Below are 23,030 nucleotides of genomic sequence, written 5' to 3'. Positions count from 1 at the left end.
TGAAGCCCTACGCGGCTCACGACAACGGTTAGAATAGAAGGCAGACGGTGCCTACTATGTAACGGGGCGTATTTGGGTCCCACTTTATGGCGGTCTACGCGAACTTGTAATGGATGAAGCTCACAAGTCTCGCTACTCGGTACATCCAGGGTCGGATAAGATGTACCACGACATCAGAACTACTTATTGGTGGCCTAGCATGAAGGCCCACATCGCTACGTACGTTGGAAAGTGCTTGACTTGTGCGAGAGTCATGGTTGAATATCAGAAACCAGCTGGCCTACTTCTGCAGCCTAAGATACCTCAATGGAAATGGGAAGAAATTTCCATGGATTTCGTTACAGGCCTACCCAGATCCCAGCGTGGGAATGATACCATATGGGTGATCGTGAATCGACTCACCAAGTCTGCACACTTCCTAGCTATAAAGGAAACGGACAAGTTCTCCACGCTCGCGGACGTCTATCTTAAAGAAGTTGTTTCGAGGCACGGGGTGCCCACATCTATCATTTCGGATCGGGATGCACGATTCACGTCAGAGCTATGGCAAGCGATGCACAAATCTTTCGGCTCACGATTAGACATGAGCACAGCGTATCATCCTCAGACGGATGGGCAGTCTGAGCGAACGATCCAAACTCTTGAAGACATGCTTAGGGCATGCGTAATTGATTTCGGCAACGGCTGGGAAAAGCACCTCCCTTTAGTGGAGTTCTCATACAATAACAGTTATCACACCAGCATACAAGCCGCTCCATTCGAGTCATTGTACGGACGTAAATGCCGGTCACCTCTCTGTTGGGCAGATGTGGGGGATAGTCAGATTACGGGTCCAGAGATTGTAGTGGACGCCACAGAAAAGATTTCACAGATACGACAACGCATGGCGGCAGCACGCGACCGTCAGAAAGCCTACGCGGACAAGCGTAGAAAGCCATTGGAATTTCAGGTCGGGGACCGGGTTTTACTTAAAGTCTCACCCTGGAAGGGTGTGGTACGTTTTGGCAAACGGGGCAAACTAAATCCGCGGTATGTCGGACCATTCGAGATCATTGAGAAAATCGGCAAGGTTGCCTACAGATTGAACCTACCAGCTGAACTCGGGGCAGTTCACAATGTCTTTCACGTGTCGAATCTGAAGAAGTGCCTATCAGATGAGACCCTTATCATTCCTTTTAAGGAACTCGCTATCGACGAGCGGTTGCAGTTCGTCGAGGAACCTGTAGAAATCACGGACCGGGATGTGAAGGTCCTCAAAAACAAGAGAATCCCTCTTGTTCGAGTACGTTGGAACTCCAAACGTGGCCCAGAGTACACCTGGGAACGCGAAGACAGGATGACAGAAAAGTACCCCCAGTTATTCAGAACCAATGCAACCACTACTGAGGCTGAAGCTACTACTTCGGAATTTCGGGACGAAATTCCAGATCAACGGGGGGAGGATGTGACACCCCAGGAAAAATCAGTGAACGAACGATTGAACTTACCTAGCTCCCTAAGTGAGTGCATACCAAATTTCGGGACGAAATTTCTTTTTAGTTGGGGATAATGTGACAACTCGTACTTTAGACTTACCTTGTGTAACGTTACATACTTATGTGAACCATATTATTTGAATGAATAAATGATATGTTATGGTTTTATGCTATGTGTTGAATGTTAGAATAGTAATTGAGCTCAAACCGCACAACACTTCACAATCAATCGCACAAGTCCTTTGGGCCGTGTTGCTTGGAATCGGACCAGAAGGGGGAAACCATGATGGGCCGGCCCACTTCTCTTCTACGCAAACAAATAATCACCCTTGGGGGTTGTTTCCTCATTTGTTACAATTCTCATATCACACACACAAAACCCTAGACTTTCTCTCTCTCTCGTTTTGCTTGGAACCCGACGGCACAAGATCATCCTCTTGTTCGGATCACACTTCTTTACTCGTAATCGGACGTGGTTGACCACTTTAGTTCAAGAAACCTCTTTGTGTATCTGCCGAGCAACCCAAGGTGAGTTCACACAGCCAAGGCATGGGGTTCCCAGGGTGGGAATGGGATTGGATGATTATTTCGTGCGTACATACTTAATGGAACCTAATGATATGGTCCTCAGGGTGAGGATGGCAAATGATAAGATACGGCTAGACTAGTATACCTACTTGAACTGATCTTCGCACACACGCCAAGGGTTGGCTGCGATATTATGACTGATCTTCGCACACATGCCTTAGGGAGGCTGCGAACTATACATACTAAACTTCGCATACATGCCAGGGTGGCCAGCGATACAAATATACCTAGTCTAGAATACTTGAGAACTTTCCTTAATCTTCGCATACATGCCTAGAGGGCTGCGATGGAAACCAATACTATACATGAACAGCGAACGAACTAATACGATATATGATTAGATGAACGAACGCAATGCTTGCTATACCATTTCTATTACTGAACTTACTTTCTGTGAACTCGCTCAACTAGTTGTTGACTCTCTGCTGCATGCCTTGCAGGACCTTAGGTACTTTATGGAGCTTGCACAGGGAGGAGCAGGTCGTTGTGGGCAAAGGATCGTGAATGCTATTTGAACACTTATGATGTTTCACACATTAATATTTATGTTTGGGTTTACTTAAATGCTTCCGCTATACTTAACTATATTACATGTTCAATATGATTGGTGGTTAAGATCCTGGTCAGTCACGCCTCCAAGCGGTGGTACTCCGCATGTGGATTTTGGGGGTGTGACACCAAGTGTCAGCAGAAAAGATTAAATAATGTTTTTGCATAGATCTATACATGTTCATGATTAAAAGGATTGAAAGATGGTTTTCCAACTTTCTTTCAACTCTTTTACACTCAATGCACTCAAAACCGATAAAATCGGAGCTCTTTCTGTTCTTCTACTCCTTCTTAGTGATGTGTCGGCTCAGATCTGAATCCTGTCAAAGAGACTACCAATTTCGGGTTAAACATAAACGACCGTCTCGAACAGTTGACTGAATCGAACTATGGTGATTCCTGTTCGGTCGGGTCACTTGGATCAAGATGGGGTTTCTATTGTTTAGCACGCTATCACACCGTCTCAATCAAAACTACAAAACTTTCAAAACGAACAAGTGTCAAGACGATCAGGTAGTTGGGACGGATTGCCGTCTGATCGTATTGCCATCCGATCGAACAGTCGTCCGATCGGACTGCACTTGGTTTCAATACTTAACAATTTTCAACATGTTCAATGTTCATCAGTAACCAATAGATTGCCACCCGATTGGATTGTCATCCGATTGAGTGACAACCCTGCTGTGAACTTGTTCTCACTAAGTGTCCTACCAATCGGATCGTCACCCGATCGAACCGCCGTTCGATCGATCGACCTGAAGGGTAGAGATACTTCTCCGTTTTCAAAATGCTACAACGAAAACTTCAAAGCCATCATACACAAACACATCCTTACCAAACGAGATGACAATCCAATCGAATGGTCACCCGATCGGATGACCATCCTAACGGATGGTCACCCGATCGGATGGCCATCCTAACGGGTTGTCATCCGATCGACTGGCCATCCGATCGGATTGCCATCCGATCGGATTACCATCCGACACTTGGTTTGATGCACCGTTTTACGCGCCGCTTATCGTTTATGATATCGTTAACTGTTCAGGCTAATCTCTCTCAGTACTCCCTTCAATCCAAGACTGTGTTTATTTGTTAAACACGATCTATGAGTATAGTCGAACCCTTTTTGCTTTATGCACTTTTGGGTGTTACATACGTTACTTATTCCAAATCACATCAAAACACAACGCAAAGACTATTTATACGCTAATCGCTCTCACATGTTATACGTGTTATACGATGAATGCTAGTATGTTGTGTTTACACAGTGATTGTTGCCTGACACCTTAGCAACGATAGTACTATAGTTTGGACTCAGCACCTGTCGTGGACAGGTGTTGTTAAGGGCTTTACTTCACGTGTCCCAGTGGGGATATGTGTTGCACATTCTACAACTCGCAGTCACGTCTGTGCATATTTCTCTGTCGATAACCTACTTGCCTTCACTTTGTACATGTTACATGCTGATTATGCATAAACTATTTCGAACTCTATTACTATTATCAAACTTGTATGCTCACCTTTACACTATGTGTATTGACTTGTATTTTAACGTATGTGACAGGTGTTTAGGGTGCTCCCTGCTAGGATGCTTGCTATGTGGAACCAAGTTAGGAAGAGTCTAGAAACAAACGAACAATTTATTTTTATTTGAAATCTGAGTTGTCGAAACATGCTTTTGTTTGGAGAATATCGAAGTCTGTAATAATTAGATTACTTTATGGGTTATGGTGTGGGACATAATATTAACTATTTGGTAATCTAGTCGTTATGGAATTTCTCTTGACAATCTGTTTCGCACAGTGCCGCGCCCCGAGGTTTCCGCCTTCGGTTGGGGTGTGATAGGTCGGCCATGAAGGACGTCATCTTTTTCTGAGACTTTTCCCTAGATCTCTTGAGGAGTGTCGGATAACTTACGAGACGACATCTACAGATCCAATCAAGAGGATCGTATGAGTCTTGATTACGAAGTCTCACAATAAAGATTCACACACGATAGATTAAAGAATCGAGATTTATCACCGCAAACTCACTACCTTCACATGGCACGTCGTACGAAGTTTGGTCAACATGCCCGAAACGCTTATATATAGGAAGTACCAGCGGCGTATCCACCACGCTTCGGGCACATCGCCTCTGCCTCGTACTTGGTGTCATGTTACGTGTCGCAATTACCAAATAATACACTCATCATCATCATCATATACACATAGATTGCCCAGATAGATTTACATAGATTACTCAAATAGATTTACATAGATTAACTCAACAGATCATCATAGATTAACTCAATAAACTAACATAGATTAACTCAATAGATTAACATAGATTATGCTAGAGTGCACATAGTTTATACATAGATTTCTCATAGGCTGCACGAGTAGTTTTAGAGTTCACATAGATTACATAGACTTCCCATAGATTACATAGACTTCTCGTAGATTGCATAGACTTCTCATAGACTACATGATTAGTTTTCACATAGCTTAGATTTCAACATTCTCATCACCAGTCTGCAAACACTAAGTCTTACATGGCACTTGGTACGAAAGTTGGTAACATGCAAGAAGCACTTATATATAGGAAGTACCAGCGACGTATCCACCATGCTTCAGACATGTCACTTCTGTCTCATATTTCTATGCCATTTAGTGTTCCATACCCACAACAACACATATATCCATCAGATAGGTTTCACATAGTATCTTAGTCGATTAAGATTTCCACATAGATTACACATTGTATAAAGCTTGATAAATTTAGTTCGATCCTGAGATTAGAGTTAACGTTTTAGATTGCGGACACACGTGTGAGTCGTATAAAAGCATTTCAAAATGAACGAAGAATCGAGTTTAAAACCACACACATAAAATCGAGATAACATAAAAGATAGGCTTATAAAACATAGTATTGTTCCGGGTAGAGGAATGGTGACTAACCAAAGTGATTCGAACCCCTTTCGAATTGAGGTAACGTGTCTTGACTTACTTAGACAAATACGTCATCGATGTTAGGCCTACGACATTCGTCCTTTTGGTCATTTCACGTTCCTAATTGATCGGAGGTTTCGAGACCTTGGCGAGATATAAAATCATTAAAGAGTGGGACTAGTTATCAAGGTCTGAGTTTCACCTCTAGCTTGACAACATCGTACCCTAATATCGTCGGTACTTATCCGTAGACAAGACCTACTAGAATAATATTGAGATTTTCCATCAAGGTCCGGATGTCACTCCTGTCTTGAGGGAAAATCTTGTGCAAAATACAAACACTGGTGAACAGTGTCCTCAAAGTATCAAGTGTATATTATGTTAGCCTTAGAAAAGGCATGTAAGTTTAATAGGAAAAATGTGCTGCTAGGAAGCAGATACGGTAAAATGCATAAGTCTTAAACAACAAATAAGAGTCAAGATTTCCTAGAACTATAGACTAGGGCAAGTATTCCTACTCATCCTAAATCCCTATAGTTATGGCTCTGATACCAATCTGTCACACCCCAACCGATGGCGGAAACATCGGGGTGCGAGCACTAAGCGTTCAGATTGCTCATGAGATTCCATAACGCTATTGGTTCAATATAATTTAATAAATTTCATGCAGAATTTGTCTAAGTCAAACATCACCACAAAATAACAAAATACATAGCATAAATAAAGATTGTTCAAATTATTCAATGATTCAAATTTACTAAGATGTGTTTCTAAGCAGCATCCTAGCTTGATTCAAGAATTCCTAGCATCTTATCAGCCTGCAACATGTATTAAAATGGAGTCAGTACAAAAATGTACCTGCGAGTATATGATGTGCACAAAATGCAACATATAAATTACATCAATTGTGGCATAAAACTAACCCTTTTTAGTACTAATGTTGGAAAAAGTGTGCTTTTGTCTTCCTTTTGTATTTTCAGGATTAAATGAGCTCAAATGAACAAAAGAAGCAAAAAGGCAACTAAATCTAATACAAACACAAGAAAAGGAACAAACGTGGCATGCCCGACCCCCTGATAGCATCTTCCCAAGCAAAACAAGGAAACAGAGGGCTGAACACGCCCCGTGCTCAATGAGCACGGGGGCGTGCCCAAGTGTCAGCAGAAAAGATAAAGTGGTAGAAGCTTCCATCGCCCACCACGGGGCCGTGCTCAGCGGACACGAGGCCGTGGTCAACTATAAGATTCGCGAAATCTATGAACAACTGTGCTCTGTAATCGATGGACGATGTAAAATAATGTTGATTATTAATAAAACAATGTGCTTTGGTATTATTATATGTGTTTTGGTTTTATTTTGTGTATTTGTGGTTGGTGATTTTACAATTCGATTCAATTCCAAATTTCAAGCTCTAAATCGCTTTCTGGAAGGTTATACACGCACTAATGCGTAAATATAACCAGTTTAATGCAACAAACACTCCGGAATAGTGAAATAGGCTTAACATACCTTAAATAACCTCCACATAACTTAGAAATAAGTTTTGGATGGTTTGGTGTGTTGAAATCAACTTTGTTCGATCGCAGGGACTATTTGTGTCAAACTGCGAAACTATACCGATTTGTATAGTAATGAACACTCCGGAACTTGATCATAAGTTAAACATACCCTAAATAACCTTTACATGGCTTAGAAATAGGCTTTGAGGTGTTCGGTATGCTAAAATAAATTTTATGCTCATTCAGGGACTAAAAGCGTCAAAAAGTGCATAAGTTTGCATTTTCGCGCATAACTTACGTTCTGAATACATCCGGACATCCAAAAATTTATGTAAGCATTAAAGTATTTTATTTTAGTGTTTGGCATGATAAAATTCCATTCGTCTCTTAATTTGGATCGTTTTTGCGTTCGTTACGACTTCCGTCGTAATTAAGCGAATAACGCAACTGTACGACCAAACGAACCGACATCCGAGATGTTTTTTAGCATATTTTAAGTTCCCTATACTTTAACTTTATTTTGAAATGGGGTTAACGGGGCTTAAAAGTGCCAAAAAAAATCAAGTTTTACAAGTGTAGGGACCATTTTTTAAATTTCTGGCAGATTCAATGAACCTAGTCCATTTTGAAGTATTGATGGTTTTCACCCATGGTTTTGCAAAACCATGGGCTGGTATTCAATGAACATAGTCCACATTAGGGGCTCCCATGGTTTTAGAAAACCATGGGCACACATGTAAGGTCTAGATCAAAGCTCAGTTTTCGAGGAACGATCTTAACGGTTCTAGAAATCCTATATATACCCCATCCATTTCACTTCAAAACCCACAATTTGAAATCTGATTTATGCTCTCTAAGTGAAAGTATATGCTTCCTACCTGAGAGAAAAATCGGAATCAAATCTTGCGGGGACCTTCTGTAGGCGTTCTTTCGTTCTTTTCATTCGTTTTAGCGTTAAAGTCAAACTGCGTTTGACTTTCTGCATTGACCAGTTTATGGTCAATATGAAGTTCGTTTGAACTTCATAACGTGAGCGTAATCACGATGGTTATAGTCCCTAGTGACTATACCTACTGATTACCACGTTATCTAGGCTCAGTGACGAGTCGTAGTTTTGGCCAAAATACGCATTTACGCGTATTTTGTAACCAAACTACTCTAGGATATCAAAACCGTTTGTTTTGATATCAAAACCTGTTTTCTAACTTAACTAAACATGTTTTAGCATGTTTAGCTCGTCATCTTTTTAGTCTAGTGCTTGCGTAGAGTCGTAAGTCAAGCGGACTAAACACCCGCTTAGACTTTCAAACACGACCCGTTTGGTCGATCTATAGGATCCGACCAAACATGTTTAGTGACCATAGTAGCATAGGGAATAACCTTCCGAGATTATACCTTACGGTCACATAGGTTGATTAGTCGCATTATAAGTAGTTTATATTAGAGGGGGCAGTTCTGACCCAAAGTCTTTAAGATGGGTCAATTTAGGTTATTTATAAAATACAATGGGTGGATTTGGGTAAAGTAATTTAAGTAAGAGGTTTGAAATGGGTCAATTAAAAAAACAAGTAAGGTAACTACGGGTCAAAACGGGTTGAACATTGTGAATGAACTGTTCTTTAGGGTTGAGTATCATCAACCACGGGTTAGACTGTTAGAGACGTTCCCGGCTCCGCCATCTCCTCCGCCGTCTCTCTCCGCCATCTCCTCCGCCGTCTCTCTCCGCCATCTCCTCCGCCGTCTCTCCGCCACAAACCCACCCATCAGATCTTTGATTTTCATCGGCAATCACTTCAAAACAGTCAGATTAAGAATAAATTTCACCTTCTGGCGAAAGTTGCAGGTAATCTTTGAGTTTATAAGCACTTTGACTTCGAATTTATACGATGTAAGGGGTGTGATAACAGTCAGATCTGAAATTTTGTTACTAACAATTTTCAAGCATTTTTTATAATATTTCGTTTATACAATGTAAGGGGTTCGAATTTATACGTGAAGAAATTGTGTTAATTGTGTACGTGAAGAAATTTAAGTGTTTGATGTTAGTGCTTTCATGGGGGTACAACTGTTTATGCTTAGGATACAACTAGGAGGTTCTCATGTGTGAATGTGGGTAATTACTTTATCTATATCAGTATATGTTTATGTACTAGACCTTCGAAGTATATGTTTATGTATGTATATCAGATTAGTTTTGAAACAGGTTAGATAGGTTTGGTTGTGTTGTGTTGTGTCGTGTCGTGTCGTGTCGTGTCGTGTCGTGTTACTGAAGATGTAATATTTGTCGTGCTAAATAGGTCGTGTCGTTTGATTTTCTTTGACAATCTCCGTGTTCATGTTTGAGAAAATGACATAGTTAGCCGTGTCGTGTTCGTGTTTAATACATGTGTTAACATGTGTTAATCGTGTCATGTCGTATTAGATCTCTTTAATTATCAAGTGGGCTTTGTTTGATCTCGTAGGTGGTGTTGGTTAAATATTAAGTTGGGATGAGTGGGGTAGATAGATAGTTTAAAAACGTCTATGTTAATCTCGGTTGATTATATACTGTAAGATTTTGGATGATATTGAGAATAATATGCTTTAAATGCTATAGAGATGGTTTATACATGCTTATGTTTATCTCGGTTGATAAGATTTTTAGACTTATTTGATTATTATTTTGAAAGGTATGTCAAACAACTCGGAATTTGGACAACATAGTGTAGAAGGGGAACATGAGGATGAAGGCAATTCATATAGTTCGGGTAAACATCGTTCTTATGTTTGGGACTATTTTGAACCATTACCGGTTGCACCCAATGGGGACAAAAAAGCAAAATGCAGTGCTTGCGGACATGTGTATGTTACGAATGCAAGCTCGGGAACATCTAACTTAAGACGACATATCCCTAAGTGTTTTGATATTGATGGGCCTGGTCCGGCGAAAAAACAAAGATGCGCCCCTTTAGATCAAGCGATGTACAGGGAGATGTTGGCGATTTCAATTATCAAACATAACTACCCTTTCAGTTATGTTGAACATGAGGAAACAAGAAAGTTGCACAAATTTCTACATGGTAATGTGAAATTCATAACAAGAAATACTGCAAAGGCGGATGTCTTAAAAATATACGAGCGAGAGAAGATGATTATTAAAGACAAGTTAGAAAAGGTAACCGGTAGGATATGCTTGACTTCTGATTTATGGAGTTCGATCACGACAGATGGATTTATGGCATTAACAGCTCATTATGTTGATGAGAACTGGAATCTAAGGAAAAAAGTGCTAAACTTTAGAGTTATACCCCCTCCACACAGTGGTTCCATTTTAGCAGAGCACTTGATCAATTTTTTAGCAGATTGGGGCATCGAGAAAAAAGTTTTTACCATCACACTAGACAATGCAAAATACAATGACATATTAGTAGATCGTTTGAAAGGTCATTTGCGTTTGAATAACGCATTAGTGTGTGATGGAGATTATACTCATGTGCGTTGTTCAGCGCACGTGCTAAATCTTATCGTTCAAGCCGGATTGAAAGCAATTGAAGGGGCCATTGAAAAGGTTCGAGAGTCGGTGAAATATGTGAGAGCAAGTGCTGCTAGGAAGTATAAGTTTGCGGAATGCATACAAATACTTTCACTACAATGTGGGAAGCATGTTCGTCAAGATATTGTAACGAGATGGAACTCTACATATCTTATGCTTGATTGTGCATTAGCTTATCAACGGGCTTATACTCGGTTAGCCTTAGTTGATTCAGCTTTTAAAACTTCTCCGTCAGAAGAGGAATGGGCAAGGGTGGAAACAATGACACGACTTTTGAAACCTTTTTATGAAATCACTACTTTGTTTTCTGGAATCTCCTATCCGACCTCGAACTTATATTTTCATCACGTGTGGAGAATTCAGTTGTATATTGAAGAGGAGATGTGCAATGCGGATCAAGTTATTAGTGACATGGCGAAAGACATGAAAGAAAAGTTTGATAAATATTGGAAAAATTATTCCATGATTTTGTCTTTTGCGGTTATTCTAGATCCTCGGTACAAGGTTAAGCTTGTTGAATATTGTTTTTCAAAGCTTAACATGACATTTGAAGAGCGTGAAATGAAATTGAAGTGTATTGTGGATGGTATGCATAAGCTATATGATACGGAGTATAATATTCAATCGAAGACAATGCATGATTCTTTAATACCCGAGAGTTCAAATGTTGGTGGCAATACGCTCGATGAGATGGATGGGTTCGATACATTTCAAAGCCAATTCAAAGTTGCTGATAATAAAAAGTCACAGTTGACATTGTATTTGGAGGAACAAAACGTTGATAGAAAAGTAGAACTTGATGTTTTACAATATTGGAAGGAAAATCAAGTAAGGTATCCAAAACTGGCTATAATGGCTCGCGATATATTGAGCATCCCGATTACTACTGTTGCTTCCAAATCATCTTTCAGTATCGGAGGTCGGGTGTTAAGTAAGTATCGAACTTCATTGCTATCATCAAATGTTGAAGCATTGCTATGCACACGTGATTGGTTATTTGATTTAAAAGGTATTAAAGTTCATTCTCTTTGCAAGTTAATTTGTATAATTATAAATTATTTAATAATTCAACTTTAATTTTTTAACGTGTTCAGATGAAAACGAGAACGAAATGGATGAAGATCTTGTTGAAGACATTGAAGCATTGATTCCAACTTTTGGCAACTTTTAGGTAATTAATTTAGACTATGTTAAAACAATTTATTATATATATTTACGATAAATTTGACCCGTTATAACATAGGGACTTTAAAGAAAGCATCCATGAAGAAGCGGAATTCGTCAAGACGTTTTGTATGTTATTGAATCAGATCTTTTGTAATTGCAAGGAACCGAACTAGATCTTTTGTAATTTTAGGTTTACTTAACGGTTTGCAACTCTAGTAATTTGTAACTTGACTTCTATGATTATTATCTTTAGTTTTATGGTTCTGGTTTGATTATTATCACACTAGTTCAAGTTGGCAAATTTGGATCTATTAGCTGTTGGTGCGGTGCTCGTCCCATTGAGCAAGTGAGAATGCATTTTTCGTCGATCGCTTCTAGTTTCTCCAGTTTCAAGAATTAAGTTAACGGGTAAACACTCTATATCCTCTAAAGTCCTGGGTATTATTTTATTTTGGAAAGTTTGAACCTTTGCTATTTGATGCCGTATAGTGCTTTACGAAATCTGATACTTGTTGATTCCAACATAAATATTAGCCTAATCCATCATAAACATCATTCTCCTCCGTTGTTTTTGGCTTGCAAAATTCCAGGTTATATATTTAAATACTATATCAATTTTTGGAATGATAATATTTTACGTACTGTTGTATATCTTGTTTTCACATGTACTTTGACTATTACAAATTTTCTGTGAATTTGTATTACCTTTTTTGAAGATAGTAGCAGTCCCTTTTTTGAGTATGATACAACTATATATTATCTAAGGTTGCAATATTATATATTGTCACACAATAAAGTCAGCTTACTCTTGAAATAATGAAGTTTTCTTAGTCACATTTGACAAGCTAATAGTTTATAAAATTATTCACAAATTTGGACAAAAAGTGTTTGGGGGTCAATTTGTAGCGAGTGGCGACCCTTATTGACGGCTGCACTCCAAGAAGTTGATTGACCCGTCATCTAACATGCCGAAATTGCCACCTCTTAGTGCTTTCGTGTTTGTGGACATAATTTTATGGTTTTAAAGTATACTTCGTCAAATCTAACTGGCATTGAACTTTTTGTCAGGTGCTATGGAATAGCATTCACGAGAGGCTATTCCTATACGAAACTGATGCGGAGCAGTTCATCACAGAAAGCACCAACATTTACGACATGGTTTTTGTGGATGCAACAATAAGCTTCAAGAAAAAAAAAAAAAACTGACCCGATCCGACCCGAAACCCGTTCTAACTCGGACCCGACCCGACCCGAAACCCGTTCTGACCCAGACCCGTTATGACCCAGACCCGTTTCGACCCGAACCAAATCAACCCTTTTTTATAATTGACCCGTTTTGACCCAAACCCGTTTTGACCCGAACCCGTTTTGACTCATGACCCGACCCGACCCGTTTGCCAAGTTTAGTTTATATGCCTTTGGTAAATTACCAAAATACCATTTTCATACATAATTGGTAATTAAGAATATGTAACCTAAACTTTTGTCACGTAACTGATTATGTAACATAATTAAACATGTCTTGGCATATAATAATTGTCATAGGACTAGTTAGACGTCTCGAATGCGAAATTGCACGCACGACGCGTTAAAGTAGCGTAAGCTACCTTAATGGGTCACGATGGGTCGAAAGCACTTAGGTTAGGTTTCATTTTAGGATGCAGGCTTTGTTAAACCATATCACATGAGTTCCAACACTCATTTCGTTTACAAGACCTCATTCTATCCGATCGTCCGATTTAGGCGTCTATTGTTTGACTAGTGGTTCGATTACTAGGTGCTACTTGATTTCTCTGGTTTGCTTGAGTTTGCTTGAGTTCTATTTATCGAGGATACCTTGCACTTCATGTGAGTACATAGTTCCCCTATTTTACTATTTTTAAATATTTTGGGGTGATTCATATGTACGAAATGTTTTCAAGGTTTAAACGATGATTTTAAAAACGATTAAAACGATTTTTACTAAACTAATAACGATTTCAATAATGTGAACGAAACTTGATGGTTGTAGTTACATAGCAAATGACATTCATTAATTTTGGCCCAACCGACCAGTATTAGGTTATGGTACCATAGGATCTGACAAATCCCGTTACTTTACTACACCCATGGTTATGTGTGGGGGTTGTGGGTAACGACTAAATCTGATGTTTGTTAACTTACCCTTTAGTGGTTTGTTAATTCAAGAAGCGAGAAGCGAGGTGATCGAGTCATGAAGGTTTGAATGTTGTTAACGAGACGACCATATATAAGTTATCACAATTAAAACGAGGACGATTTAAACGATTTAAACTAGTAAACGATTTGGGAACGATTTGGAAACAATTTGGAAACGATGTTAAACAATTTGGGTAAACGATTGGTTTTTGGCTAGTGTTTAGATAACGGGACGGGTGTAATATGGTGAAAACATGGTAGATACGCCACTGGTACTTCTTATATATAAGTGTTTTCAACATATTACATACCGTGGCGTTATTTAGTTCACTTGGGTAAATGATTTTGGAACGATATCCACAAACGAGGTTTTCGAAAGGATATAAACCATACGGGTTTTATTAACGAGATTTTATTAACGATTTAATACGAGATGTTTTACAAATTGCTTTACTAAAACAAATGTTTTTGGGTAAAGAATCATGGCTACGAGGTTTTTATAAACTATAACCCACTTGATTTGAGTTGGTTATTTAAGTTGCAATATTATACTTTTTTTAAAACAAAGTTTTTAATAAAGTATTGCAACATTTAAACTAGCCATGAATCCAACACTCCTATAAAGCCTATGTACTCGCCAGCATTTCTTTGCTGACTAAGTTTTTACATATGTTTCAGGTGTTGATGCTTGATTGACTTCTAGGATGCATGCGTCACATAGGATCTGGACAAGACCTTAGTGACATAATAACTATGATAGACGATATAAAACTTGTTTGTTCTATGTGTTAAGACAATGTAATGTTTAATTTTATCAATAAAACAAAACTATTTTGTATCCATGGTTATGAAACAATAGCTTCTGTTGCAACACTCCCCGACGTTTCCGCCATGGTTTGTTGTCCTACGTGGTCGGGGTGTGACAGAAGAAGTTGGTATCAGAGCCAATGGTCATAGGGAATTAGGTTATTAGTAATGCTTTGACCTAGACTATAACTTTAGGACCCTAACACAATTTTACTTGTGTTTAGATTTTAAAACAACACTGTCACCTATCCTTAGGTGATAACCACAACGAGAACACGAATCCGAATCTGCTTCAAAAATTAATCATCCGTTCTAGGATGATTGATTACTAGGTTTTGAACCCTCTGTTATATGGTTTTGAACCCTCCCAGTTTGATTCATATTTGGCTTAGTGCCTTTTGAATTTTCAAAATCTCGTCAAAGTTTGGGTCTAAATAATGTGAACACGTGCAAACTGGAAGAGTGAATGCCTGTACTCTGAGTTTTCTGTCTAAGGCTAGAGTGTTCGTACAAATCCACATAATCGGACCAGTCACTCTTACCTAGGAACTCTTGGGGTGAGTGTTCACTTATAGGCGAGCATGTCTTCGCGATACATTATTTTGATTCATTTACTTTAATTAGTCACTGCGTGTCGTTTTGTTTGTTCGAGGTAACGAACAAATGATCACCTATCTTGTGTTTTGTCGATGTTTTCAATGCCTCTTTTGTTTTTCCAATCGACGATCCCGCTCGTGGATGGGCATTCAATCTGAATGCAACCGAGGCTCGAGCTGACAACCTCGTTGTCAGTTGTACCATGGTTGTCAATGGTACGTTTCTTGTTAACAATCGACCTGCATCTATTCTTTTTGATTCTGGTGCCGATAGAAGTTTTGTTTCGTTATCTTTTGGACCTTTGCTTACGATACCTAGAACTAAATTAAGGAAACCCTTATCTGTCGAAGTTGCTACTGGTAAACCTCTTGTCCTCGACTCTGTTATTCGTGATTGTCAATTAAACCTTGATAACCATCTTTTTCCTATTGACCTCACACCGATGCAACTTGGGAGCTTCGACGTTATCATTGGTATGGATTGGTTAACCAAACACCACGCTGAGGTGGTTTGTTTCGATAAGATTGTTCGTATTCCTTTGTCTTCTGGCGATGTTCTAGAGATACGTGGCGAGAAGCCATCTGGTGGCTTGAAGCTTGTGTCGTGTACAAAGGCCCAAAGTTATTTGAGAAAAGGATATGTCGCTTTTCTAGCACATGTCACCGAGGAGAAAGACAAGAGTAAGAGTATTCAGGATATTCCGATTGTTCGGGATTATCCAGAGGTGTTTCCTGATGAACTGCCTGGTTTGCTTCCAGTTCGTCAAGTTGAGTTTCATATAGACCTTGTACCCAATGCCAACCCGATTGCGAAAGCACCTTATCGTCTTGCACCATCGGAAATGCAAGAGTTATCGAAACAGCTTCAAGAGTTATCTGATAAAGGATTCATCCGTCCGAGTTATTCACCATGGGGAGCTCCTGTCCTTTTCGTGAAAAAGAAAGATGGATCTTTTCGAATGTGTATCGATTATCGTGAGCTTAATAAGCTTACCATCAAGAATCGATATCCCCTACCTTGAATTGATGATCTCTTTGACCAGCTGCAAGGTGCTTCATGTTTTTCTAAGATCGATCTGCGTTCTGGGTATCATCAACTTCGTGTTCTCGAAGAAGATATTCCCAAAACTGCTTTCCGCACAAGATATGGGAATTACGAGTTCACTGTCATGCCTTTTGGTTTGACGAATGCCCCAGCTATCTTTATGGACTTAATGAATAGGGTCTGTAAACCTTATTTAGACAAGTTCATTATTGTGTTCATCGACGATATTCTCATTTATTCGAAGACTCGAGCCGATCACAAGCAACACCTTCGCTTAACGTTGGAACTCCTTAAGAAGGAACAACTTTTCGCTAAATTCTCCAAGTGTGAATTCTGGCTTAAAGAAGTTCAGTTTCTGGGTCATATAGTCAACGAGCAGGGTATTCATGTGGATCCATCCAAGATTGTTGCTATTAAGGATTGGAGTACGCCAACGACACGTACAGAGATTCGATCTTTTCTTGGTCTTGCTGGTTATTATCGTCGATTCATTTCTAATTTCTCAAAGATTGCGGTTCCACTCACTACTTTGACTCAGAAGAATAAGCCTTTTGAGTGGGGACCCAAACAAGAAGAAGCATTCCAAACGCTGAAGCAGAAGTTATGTAATGCTCCTATTCCATCTCTGCCCGAAGGAAGCGATGATTTTGTTGTCTATTGCGATGCGTCCAACTTAGGCCTTGGTTGCGTCCTCATGCAATGAGGCAAGGTTATAGCATATGCATCTAGGCAGTTGAAAGTTCACGAGAAGAACTATACGACTCATGATCTTGAGTTAGGAATTGTGGTTTTCGCGCTTAAAATCTGGAGACACTACCTCTATGGAACGAAGTGTGTGGTTTTCACGGACCACAAAAGTCTCCAGCATATTCTTAATCAGAAAGAGCTGAACATGAGGCAACGACGTTGGGTTGAACTCTTGAACGATTACGATTGCGAGATTCGCTACCATCCTGGTAAGGTGAATGTCGTGGCCGATGGGCTTAGTCGAAAAGAGCGAGTCAAGCTTCATTCTGTTCAAATGCTATCTGATCTTCAAACTCGTGTTCTTCAAGCTCAACAATTTTGTGTTTCACAAAATTTGATAGGTGAGGAGTTGCCGCTTTAACTTGAGCTTAAGCTCGAAAGGAAAGGCGATGGTTTACTCTACTTCAAGGATCGTTTGTGGATTCTAAAACAAGACGATCTTCGCACCCTAGTGATGGACGAATCTCACAAGTCTCGATATTCTATCCATCCTGGTGCTGATAAATTGTACATGGATCTTCGTACTAAGTTCTGGTGCCCTGGTATGAAGAAAGATGTTGCCTTGTATGTAGCGAAATGCCTAACTTGTCTCAAAGTTAAGGCTGAACATCAACGGCCTTCTGGTTTGCTTGTACAACCAGAGATACCGGTTTGGAAGTGGGAGAGCCTTGCGATGGATCTCATCACTAAGTTACGGCGTACATCTATAGGTCACGATGCTATTTGGGTTGTTATCGATCGATTAACGAAATCAGCTCATTTTATTCCGATTCGCGAGGATCTATCTGCTGATAAACTTGCAAAGATTTATGTTGATGAGATTGTATCACGACATGGTGTGCCTTTGGATATCATCTCTGATCGTGATGCTCGATTTTCATCTCATTTTTGGAAAACCATGCAATCTGCTATGGGAATCCAACTAAATCTAAGCACTGCTTATCATCCCCAAACAGATGGTCAATCTGAAAGGACGATTCAAACTTTGGAGGATATGCTTAGAGCATGCGTGATAGACTTTGGTGGTAATTGGGATTCTCATCTGCCATTGATCGAGTTCTCTTACAACAATAGTTATCATGCTAGCATTAAAATGGCACCAGTCGAAGCTCTCTATGGTCGAAAATGTCGTTCACCTGTCTGTTGGAACGAGACCGGTGAAGCTCAGCTTACTGGACCTGAGCTCGTTCTGGAAACAACGGACAAAATCAAGAAAATCCGCGATAATCTTGTGACAGCTCGAAGCCGTCAAAAGAGTTATGCGGATATGCGACGCAAGCCCTTAGAATTTCAAGTCGAAGATTGTGTCCTACTAAAGGTTTCACCTTGGAAAGGAGTCGTGAAATTTGGAAAGAAAGGAAAACTTGCACCTCGATATGTGGGACCATTCAAGATTGTGGAAAGAATTGGGAAGGTTGCCTATCGACTAGAGTTACCTCCAGAGCTTAGAAATATTCATCCGACTTTTCACGTGACCAATTTGCAAAAGTGTTTAGCTGACGCTGATCTTCACATTCCTCTAGACGAGATCCGAATCGATGAAACGATGCACTTTGTCGAGAGACCCGTGGAGATAGTGGACCGTACTTTCAAGCAGTTGAAGAACAAACGGATTCATTTGGTTAAAGTTCGTTGGGAGTCCAAGCGTGGCCCAGAATTCACTTGGGAACGTAAGGACCATATAATGACGAAATATCCGCATTTGTTTTCACAAGCTTCCTCTAGTTAAAATTTCGGGACAAAATTTCCTGAAGTAGGGGAGACTGTGACAACTGTGCTCTGTAATCGATGGACGATGTAAAACAATGTTGATTATTAATAAAACAATGTGCTTTGGTATTATTATATGTGTTTTGGTGTTATTTTGTGTATTTGTGGTTGGTGATTTTACAATTCGATTCAATTCCAAATTTCAAGCTCTAAATCGCTTTCTGGAAGGTTATACGCGCACTAATGCATAAATATAACCAGTTTAATGCAACAAACACTCCGGAATAGTGAAATAGGCTTAACATACCTTAAATAACCTCCATATAACTTAGAAATAAGTTTTGGATGGTTTGTGTAACACCCCGTGTTTTCAAATGTCAAAGTCAAAGTCAAAGTCCAAGTCAACTTTGACTTTCCTTGACTGTAGTTAGTCTATTTTATGTTTTAATTGTATTATGTAGAGTAAGTGTTGTAATCAGCAAGAATCGAAGTAATCGAATGTGTTAACGCGAACCGATCTACGACTGTGAATAGTAGGAAGTAGCAATGCGATAAAGTTAACTAATCAGCAATCAAACCGATCTAACAATCATCGAACTCGAGACTCGAATTATGCAAATTTTAGTATTGTTATACGTGTGCGTGTGCCTTATGTGTTACTTGTGCATGTTTACTTTATGTTCGGTGTGGTATTCAAGCAAATCAATCGAAAATCAAATCGAAACTCGAAAAGCAATCGAACTCAATCGAAACCGACATCGAAACGTGACTTATAGAAGATTGTATGTTAGATATAGTGATTTGGACTGAAAGTAATTTGACTAGGAACTCTATCGTATTCGTATCATCGTCAACCGAATTCGAAACGTCGAAAATCGTCGCGAAATACTTGAAGTGGGTCGCGGATCGAACAGGAAGCACCCTGATCGAACAGGCCAGCCGATCGGCTAGCATCTTGCCAGCCGATCGAGCAGCCCACTCGATCGGAGCTCCTGGCCGATCGGCTGCCCCTTTCCTCTTTTGGAAGCCTATAAATAGGGATGTCCTTGTCTTCATTTCCACTTTTGGAAAGTTCTGACCGGCCAGCTCCTATTCTTCATCTTTTCTCAGATTTCTCTTAATCCCGGTAAGTTTTCACTCCAACTCTTGTACGTTTTTTATCATTACTTGATTCTACACCTTTCTATCTTTCAAAACTTGGATTCTAACCGTGAAATCACCAAGATCTAAGTGTTCTTGGGTGATTCATCATGGTGTTCTTGAAGAACATCATGTTTTAGCCTCATTCAACTATGATTAGCTTAGATCTAACCGATTTCCACATAAACAAGTTAAGATCTATCAAAGATCTAAACATCCACAAGTTGTGAAGGATTGGAAGAAGGAATCCCAACTTTCTTTCAACTCTTTTACACTCAATGCCTTCAAACCACTAGAGACGGAGCTTGAACCGGCTAACTAATCATTCTAACAAGTTAAAAGGTTCAAGATTCGGATTCTATATACAAGGTTCACCGATTTTGGGTTAGACTCTAAACCAACATTCCGAACCGTTCACCGGCCGGAATTGGGTGATTCCTGTCCGAGCCGGAGAGACGGGTAAGAACGAAGGTATCATAGTTCAACTCGTTATCAAACTACCTCGATATAATGACAAGTAACCAGACAACCAAGTGTTAGACGAAAGGCCGACCAGGTCAGACTTGCTGGCCGAACGGCTAGGCTGATCGAACAGCCCAGCCGATCGGACACACCAGCCGATCGACCGGGCCAGCCGATCGGCTAGCACATGGCGTCTCACTTTTCCAAACTCTTGAGGTATAGTATTGACAAAGTAGTGTTCGATCGAATATGTCACTCGATTGGTGAACATTACTGTCCGGATCACGAGATACTATGCTTCAACACTTAATCGTTTTCACAACTCGTTTGTAGTAGGGAATGCCAGCCGATCGAACAGACTGTTCGATCGAGTGACATTCAGTTGAGGACTAATTCTGAAATTTCTAGCCGATCGAGTGAGCTAGCCGATCGAACGAACCGTTCGATCGATCGACTTGAAAGGTAGGAACACTTCAGTGTTCTCAAATGCTGCAACGAAAACTTCAAAAGTTCAAATCCTCAAACACAAACACACCAGAGGAAGAAACAATCCACTCGAATGGCCCAGCCGATCGAGCCTACCGGCCGATCGAACAGGACTGTCCAACCGGACATACCAGCCGACCGAACAGCCTGTTTGATCGAACCTGCCGTTCGATCGACCAGCCCATTCGATCCATTCACACTTGTTTACTTTTCCGCGTTACTTATCGTTATGCTATCGAACTATTCAGGCAAATCTTACCCTCAGCGCTCCCTTCAATCCACAATCAATCACTGTGAGTATACTCGATCCCTTTTTTGCTTTTAGCACTTTTGGGTGTTACATACATTACCTATCAAATCACAATCAAACACAAACTATTTGAACGCTAACCATTTGCATCTACTACTTGACTAAATGAATGCTGTTTATTATGTTTACACGTGGAGTGCTATCTACCTGCCTTAGCAACATAGTACTATAGTTTGGACTCAGCACCCGTTCATGCGGGGGTTGTTAAGGACAATTACATGCATGGATTACGGTGGTAATCATGTATTGCGAACCGTCCCGGACGGTCAACCCGCAGTCGTTGGTATCGATGGTCCTGGTTATGCGTAAACTATTCGTAAACTATATGCTATTATCAAACTTGTGTCCTGGTTATGCATGTCGATAATTAACATGCATCGTTTTCCTCTGTGTACGAGTCTGGTTATGCGTAAACTATTCGAACTCTATATGCTATTATCAAACTTGTGTGCTCACCTTTACATTTTATGTATTGACTTTATTTTAACGTATGTGACAGGTGCTTAAGTTGCTAGGATGCTTAGGCGCATTGTGATGAAATCGAGGCTAGGGAGTCTAGAAATAATAAACAATTGTCTGTAATAATAATTGAATCTGAGTTGTCGGAACGGAATTATTTGTCTCGTTGCTTTCTATGATAACTTGTTATTTATTTGGGACACGGTATGGGACGTGTCATTTAAACTGAATTTATATAATAGTTGTTGTGGAAACTTCTGGACAATCTGTTTCGCTCAGTGCCGCGCCCCGATGATTCCGCCATCGGTTGGGGTGTGACAGTTTGGTGTGTTGAAATCAACTTTGTTCGATCGCGGGGACTATTTGTGTCAAACTGCGAAACTATACCGATTTGTATAGTAACGAACACTCCGGAACTTGATCATAAGTTAAACATACCCTAAATAACCTTTACATGGCTTAGAAATAGGCTTTGAGGGGTTCGGTATGCTAAAATAAACTTTATGCTCATTCAGGGACTAAAAGCGTCAAAAAGTGCATAAGTTTGCATTTTCGCGCATAACTTACGTTCTGAATACATCCGGACATCCAAAAATTTATGTGAGCATTAAAATATTTTATTTTAGTGTTTGGCATGATAAAATTCCACTCGTCGCTTAATTTGGATCGTTTTTGCGCTCGTTACGACTTCCGTCGTAATTAAGCGAATAACGCAACCGTACGACCAAACGAACCGACATCCGAGATGTTTGTGAGCATATTTTAAGTTCCCTATACTTTAACTTTATTTTAGATCCTTGAAATGGGGTTAACGGGGCTTAAAAGTGCCAAAAAATCAAGTTTTACAAGTGTAGGGACCATTTTTGAAATTTCTGGCAGATTCAATGAACCTAGTCCATTTTGAAGTGTTGATGGTTTTCACCCATGGTTTTGCAAAACCATGGGCTGGTATTCAATGAACATAGTCCACATTAGGGGCTCCCATGGTTTTAGAAAACCATGGGCACACATGTAAGGTCTAGATCAAAGCTCAGTTTTCGAGGAACGGTCTTAACGGTTCTAGAAATCCTATATATACCCCATCCATTTCACTTCAAAACCCACAATTTGAAATCTTATTTATGCTCTATAAGTGGAAGGATATGCTTCCTACCTGAGAGAAAAATCGGAATCAAATCTTGCGGGGACCTTCTGTAAGCGTTCTTTCGTTCTTTTCATTCGTTTTAGCGTTAAAGTCAAATGCGTTTGACTTTCTGCATTGACCAGTTTATGGTCAATATGAAGTTCGTTTGAACTTCATAACGTGAGCATAATCAGGATGGTTATAGTCCCTAGTGACTATACCTACTGATTACCACGTTATCTAGGCTC

General features: G+C 39.9%; 1 protein-coding gene across 1 annotated transcript; it reads left to right on the top strand.

The window, feature by feature from the left end:
• The first annotated feature begins 8,546 nt into the window (after positions 1 to 8,546).
• LOC110893485 (zinc finger BED domain-containing protein RICESLEEPER 2-like) lies at positions 8,547 to 11,405 on the top strand. The gene is made up of 4 exons (XM_035981348.1): positions 8,547 to 8,560; positions 8,665 to 8,884; positions 9,686 to 11,331; positions 11,393 to 11,405. Exons 1-4 carry the CDS (start codon positions 8,547 to 8,549, stop codon positions 11,403 to 11,405), a joined length of 1,893 nt encoding a protein of 630 aa, XP_035837241.1.
• The last annotated feature ends 11,625 nt before the right edge of the window (positions 11,406 to 23,030 follow it).

The sequence above is a fragment of the Helianthus annuus genome, chromosome 12 (genome assembly GCF_002127325.2).
Source record: "Helianthus annuus cultivar XRQ/B chromosome 12, HanXRQr2.0-SUNRISE, whole genome shotgun sequence".
Classification (NCBI taxonomy): domain Eukaryota; kingdom Viridiplantae; phylum Streptophyta; class Magnoliopsida; order Asterales; family Asteraceae; genus Helianthus; species Helianthus annuus.
The sequence above is the reverse complement of the archived record's forward strand: the minus strand, read 5'-3'. Positions and strand labels throughout refer to the sequence as shown.

Bases quoted from the DNA above. Each gene is read 5' to 3' on its own strand.
- LOC110893485 (XM_035981348.1), top strand. The intron at 8,885-9,685 runs GTAATCTTTGAG...TAAGATTTTTAG, and splicing joins CCTTCTGGCGAAAGTTGCAG to ACTTATTTGATTATTATTTT.